This window comes from Phyllostomus discolor, chromosome 5 (genome assembly GCF_004126475.2).
Source record: "Phyllostomus discolor isolate MPI-MPIP mPhyDis1 chromosome 5, mPhyDis1.pri.v3, whole genome shotgun sequence".
Lineage (NCBI taxonomy): Eukaryota > Metazoa > Chordata > Mammalia > Chiroptera > Phyllostomidae > Phyllostomus > Phyllostomus discolor.
The window spans coordinates 7435657-7441656 of record NC_040907.2 but is presented as its reverse complement, the minus strand read 5'-3'; the positions used below and the strand labels follow the sequence as shown (position 1 = coordinate 7441656).

Sequence of the window (6000 nt, the reverse complement as noted above, 5' to 3'; positions counted from 1 at the left end):
AAATAAAAGGTTTACAATCACAAGGCTAGTCATTCATTCAGGAGCCCCCACCCCCACCCCGTCTCTTCCTTCTAGAAAGGGAGAAACCCAAGGAGAGCCAGGGAGGAGTGGGCACTCCCACCAGCCTGGTTAGTGGTTGGAATTTCAAACCAAGGACGGGGGATGCTTTGGCCAAGTCTTGGTACCATGAAAAACTTACCAAAACAACTTAGCTTTTTAACACTCAAACTTCGTGGCCCTGCTAGGCCTTTCCCTCTCCCGCCCCGCCCCGGCATCACCACGCGGGCCCCCAGCACCGTGGAGTGGACGCTTGCTTGTAGCTTCACTGAAACGGAGACTCCTGGGGCCGTCCCCCCTGGTGCCACCCGGGAAGAGGAGCATCCTTACTGCGAACTTTGATACATCTGCGGAATTCTGATTAGTTAAAATGAAGATTTCTATGGCATTTTTTCCCCTTCTAAATCAACAGAGCCCACCCGTATTTCAAGCTGACCCTCTCTGATAATAACCCAGGAAAAACTTTTAGGTTGGCAAGACCCATCAGGAGAAAGCCAAGGAAATAGGCAGATAAAAAAATAATTTGTGATAACCTAAGGGCTCCCTTTAAAGTGAGGGAGGGTGGGGAATAAATCACAGCTGGGTTCCCGAGCCACGCCCCTGCCCCTTTCAGGGCCAGCTCCCGCCTGCCCCTGGCCCCGCCCCCGGCCCCGCCCAGCACCGCGGTTCCCTGGGTGGCAGGCTGAGCCCCTCCCACCCCGCCGCAGTCAGTCCTTTGCTGCGAGTTCTCTGGTTTCCAACCTCACATTTGTCAACTTTCAAGAGTGCCTTTTGTGGAGAATACCCTGAATTAGCCGTGTAGAGTTAGTGCAATAGAAGATCCAATATAACTTTATATTACTTTACAGTGAACAAGCCTTCACACACATCACAGGCCCTGTGTGGAAACGCGCCTATGTATTTACAAACACACAGTTGTACATATATACACGCTCACGAGCTGCGGGGCAATCCAAAGATCACCTTCGTCTCCGGGCACTTGCTTTGTTACGGTGGCCAACCAGCGCCTTTTAAAAATTACTTCCCCATCATCTCAGGTGACCCCCACCCCACGAATCCACACGGTTGGTTCCCATCCACACCCTCCATCAGCATGAACTTCTCCGCGCACTGGGACTCGCCCCCCAGCCGGGACTCCGTGCGGCCTCCGACCGACGGAGGCGCCTGACTGGTGGGGGCGGGGCCGAAGCACCCCCTTTCGGCCGGCCATCCGCGCTGGGAAGCCGGGATTCCTCAGGAGTCCAGCTCCAGCTGCTCCTCGTTTTCACTGAGCCGTAGCATCAGCTGCTGTTCATAGTACAGGCTCTTTGCATAGTTTATTTCTTGTGACAACTTGACGGCGAGGACCTCCGATTTCACGTGGACCTGGGGGACAGACAGAAGGGAATAATGAGCGACCTGCCCCGGAGGGGCGGGCACACCACCGCAGGACCAGGCTGCAGGGACTGGGCCAATGACCTTTAAGGAGGAGCAGTCCCCGCGGCCCTGCTCCCAGCCGGTGCTGATTCAGGTCTGGGCTGGGGGTGTGGCACTGTTCCCGGAACCTGTGTCTTGAACAAGTTCCCCAGGTGACCGCGCGGCCCACCGTAATCGCTGGCGTCGGGACTCCCGCGCCGGCGAAGAGCACGAATTAAGGCCGACACCTTTGGGATTCCTTCCGAAGTCTGGTGATGGTCGAAGAGGGGACGAACCAGCACTCAAACGCCTCAAGGTCTTTCTTATCTTAGCGGCTCACTTGCCTTAAAAGGGGCAAAAATGCAGGCGGGCCAGGCTCCCCCCCCAGGAAAAGAAACTTGTGGAAATAACTCGTACTTCTGGGTGTTAACTCTATTTTAGTTTTCCAGCTCGACTTCAGCCAGCGACCCCAGGGGAGCCCGTGCAAGCCGACCCAACCCCAGTGCATTCCTGCGCAGGGCGAAGGTCAAAGGACCCAACCCCAGTGCATTCCCGCGCAGGGTGAAGGTCAAAGGAAAGTGGCGGTAAGGTGGGCTGCTGTTTCTGGTGCACACAAAGACCCCAGAGAAGCAAGGCCCTTTGGAATGACACCTCGCTGTCGCATGCAGGCCTGGCAACCCGGGCACGCCGGGCGAAAAAGGAGCGGGACTAGCCCCGGGGTTCGGGAAAAGACGCCATGCCAGAACACGGCCAAGCCGGCGTTTCCCCACGTGTGTTCCTGCTGGGCCACCTGTCCCTGCACACGGAGACGGCTCCTTCCAGTGGTGGCCACATGACCTTGACCACGTCACCAGCTGTCAACAAGCCTCTCACCAGCCAAGCGGGGACAGGGACACTCCAGCGTCAAATGATCCGTAAGACGTACTCAGTACCCAGCCTGGCCCGTAGTAAGCCCTTAATGCATGCTGGTTATTAATAGTAACATTATTATTTAAAAGTCCTGCCACGTCAGTGTCAGAGTCTTCTAACCTTTGGAGGCCAAGTACACATTTTCCCGGGCAAGGGCCTCTGCTGCATATTGCTACTCTGCACGAAAAGGAGTCGGTCCCCAGCCGTCAGGCGGGAGACAGCAGGGAGGCTGGTGCCTGCGGACACCTCCCCAGACTCGCACGTGCTCATGTGCTCTCGGGGCTGCGGGGCGGACCCCGGGGTTCAGAACAGCACGGCCCCACCCCGCCAGGCACTCCCGTGAGAAGTGTGAGCAGAACGGGGGGCCCTCGCGCACTCACCATGGGCTTCTGGTGGGAGGGGCCGGGGATGGACACGCCACTGCTGGTGTTCCCCGCCTTCTTGGTCACCTGCACGTACACCTTCCCGTGGTCTTTGGAGACGAGGCAGTGGTAGAGGTCGTCGTACTTGACTTCCAGGAAGATGGCCTCCCGGTCCACGTAGTCCCCGCTCTTCAGGAAGTAGACGGCCTTGGAGGAGATGAGCACGCAGTAGCTGTCGATGTTCTCCACGGCGATGAAGCTGCGGGGGGGGGGGGGGGGGGGGCAGTCAGACAGGCGCGAGGAACTCCCCTGTGGACAGGCAGCGGGAAGGGGCGTGGCCGGGGGCGCCCTGGCGTCCAAAGGCCTGGCCTGGACCCCAGGCTCCCTCCTTCCACCTTGAGCCAGTGGCTCAACCCCGACCGGCCCCCTCGTTTGTGAAGCAGGGACAGGAGGGGGGCTGGAGCCAGGCAGGTGCGGGTGTCTCCAGCGAGGCCTTTCAGGGGGTGGGAGGCTCAGAGACGACCGTGACAACGCTTTGCTGGACAAGACACAGGGAGAAAAACGGTCTGTTTCAATGTTGACGGAGACAGCTGACAAAGGTCCCCTCGAACACGGGGGGGCCCAACACCAGGGGCTGGGGGACACAGGCCGGGAGAGGGCGACGGAAGGGGAGGAAGCGGAACCAGCGGGCCCCACAGGGCAAGGGGAGAGGTGGCTCGAGGTCCTCGAGTCTGCACGCCGACATCTACTCCCTTCCTATCTCAGGTCTGCGAGGCCACCGGTCCCTGCTGAGCCCCTTCGGTGACAGGGAACCTGTGTGACCTCCGCTCCGTTTCCAGAGAACCCAACAGCAGACGGCACTAGGTCAGTGAAGCCGGCAAAGCCGGGATCCTGGGTCTCGGGCACTGCTTCGGGGGACTTTAGGGCCCCTCAGCAGAACTCTCGTCCCTCTTCCTCCACGGCGCTCCCAGACTTAAAGTGGAAATTTATGCAAATCAAACCTCTCCGCTCAGCCACTGAAAGGAGAGCAGTGACCCTTGGTGAGCGCTGTGACAGCTCTCCGGGGCCTGGCTGCCTCCACCGCGTCTTGTGACAGCCTCCCACAATGGGGCGGCGCTGCCTGTCGGGGACGGCGGAGGCCAGCAGACGCTGGCGAGAATACTAAGCGCTGCCCGCGGGCTGGCTGTCAAGCCGCGGCCCCGGGCCTTGACGCCCTGGGAGACGGCGCAAACCGCAGTCGCTTTCCCAGGCACCTACCAGTCACTCACTCTGGGGGCTCCCCAGGGCCCCCCTGCATTCAGAGCACACCGGTCCACCCACACCCTCTCCTCCAGGGCGGGGTCCCAGGCTCCAGCCCCTCGGCGAAGCTTCTCAGACGGCTTCCCCACGAAACGCTCCACCCCGCCCCACTTTGAACACTAACCGCTTACCTTCCAAAGCGGCGCCCGACACACACCCGTCCCCGTCCCGTGTCCTGGGTCGGACCCTCAGCTCTGACTAAGCAGATGGAGCAGTGGGCTCCTTCCCGTGGTGGAAGGAGGCATCCTTGCATCCCCCCGCACCCCCGCCTGGTCTCCCTGAGCATCACGGCGGAGTCTGCGGCCCTGAGTCCTCGCTCAGCAAGCACCAGCCTGTCCCCAGTCGCCACTGTAACCACGGCCTCACAGGACAAAAAGCCGGAGCGTACTGTTCTATTCTAGCCGGTGGGCAATGCCAAGACTGTAGACATGTACAGTCTCGACGTCCCAGTCGGAAAGGCCCAGCAGCTCCTGGTGTGCAGGCCACTCTGCACGGACATGCCCACACCCTGGCCCCGACGGTGTGCGCCCAGGGGGCAGCTCGCATCTCCAGGGTGGGACCGTGCAGACGTGACACTGCTGAGGGGTGGGGGGGGGGGGGAGAGAAGACGGACGGAGGGGAACCTCTGAAAGAGGGGCAGACAAAGCTTCCTCACGGAAGCAGCCCTGCGGCCCGGAGAACTTGCTGGGAAACAGGTGAAAACCGAGGAGCAGTCCGCGGTGTCCGAGCACCGGAGGGCCCGGCAGGTGGCTGCCCAGGCTGCTGGGCTCTCACAGGCGACGCCCAGAGCCGGCCACTGTGGCTGGGGTGAGAGCAGGAATGCGCGTTACAGGTCCGACCGAGATTACTTTCATTCCTCTGGCCCAGCACAGGATGGGGCCCCTCTGTCCCCCCACCCCGCCTCCTCTCTCACCCCACTGGGCACCCCCCGTGGCTGACATTGGCGAAGAGCCTTGAAACAGCCACGGCCTCTCGGACTCTCCTCCATCCGGGCAGCTGCTCTCACACCCAGGCCAGGGTGGCTGACATTATGAGTGCACTTTCCACTGGAACTTTTATAGGCTTCAAAATAAACTCCTTTTCAAGATGCCACAGATGGTGCAAGGCCTCGCTGGGGCCAGAACCCTCAGGGGAGGGCGGGCGGCTCTGAGCTGGGAGGCCTTGCCGGGCGCCGCTGCCCACTGTGCGGCCTTGAGGCCGGGCGGGCAGGGAGACCTGCCAGGCTGCGGACCCCCACGGGCTCGCCGCTCTCTCCCTGTTCAGGTTCCTCCTCCGATGGAGACACTGCCTGCCGGCTCTCTCTCGGCACCAGGTCAGCGAAGCCAAGAGGGTTCAAGGCCGCCCAGAACCGGACGGGGGGGAGGCGCAGCACCTGGGCACAGCTCTCCGCTCTGAGTCCAAAGCCGCTGCAGACAATGACACTTTCCTGACTTGTACGTGGAGTGTTCTAACGTCTCTTCAGATCAAAAGCAGGTCCGAGCCGAGGGCATACGTAAGAGGAGGAGGAAGGGAGAGAGTGAGGCCACAGCAGGCAGCTGGGGCACCAGGGCCCCCGACTGCGGGCGGAGTGAGAACCCAGAGGCCGCCCTCGCAAACAGCTCCGTCTTCATTTTCCTCCTGCCGCCTCCTCAGCGGCCCACGACCAAACGCCGAGACGGGCGTGCATGCACACGTATTCACACACACACACTTTTTTAAAAGTTATAGAATCTGGAAACCACATCAAAGTATAATTGAAACTGAGCTTGGGATGAGGGGTTCCGTCTTGCAATGGAGACCAACTCCACACTCGTTGCTGTGGGAGGGGGCCCAACGTCAGGGAGGGAGAGACCCCGGGCCACAGCAGCGCTCTGCACCGGCCCTTCTGCCGGCGGGTTCTTCTTCCTTTCTCCTCCACAGCCCCGGCATCTCCCTCTGTTCCTGGCCATCTACCTGCAGGAGGCCTGCCCCCCACAGGCCCCCACGGACCTCACTGGAG

General features: G+C 61.0%; 1 protein-coding gene across 3 annotated transcripts in view; it reads right to left on the bottom strand.

Moving 5' to 3' along the window:
* Window positions 1–451: 451 nt before the first annotated feature.
* The window catches only part of VPS13D (vacuolar protein sorting 13 homolog D), a 226359-nt gene continuing 220810 nt past the window's right edge, over window positions 452–6000 (bottom strand). For all 3 annotated transcript variants that reach the window (XM_028511940.2, XM_036025326.1, XM_028511941.2), the window contains 2 exons: window positions 2742–2982; window positions 452–1422 (listed from right to left, as the gene is read on the bottom strand). In XM_028511940.2, coding sequence (XP_028367741.1) covers window positions 1291–1422; window positions 2742–2982 — 373 coding nt within the window. In that variant the 3' untranslated portion in view covers window positions 452–1290. The remainder of the gene's footprint in view (window positions 1423–2741; window positions 2983–6000) is intronic.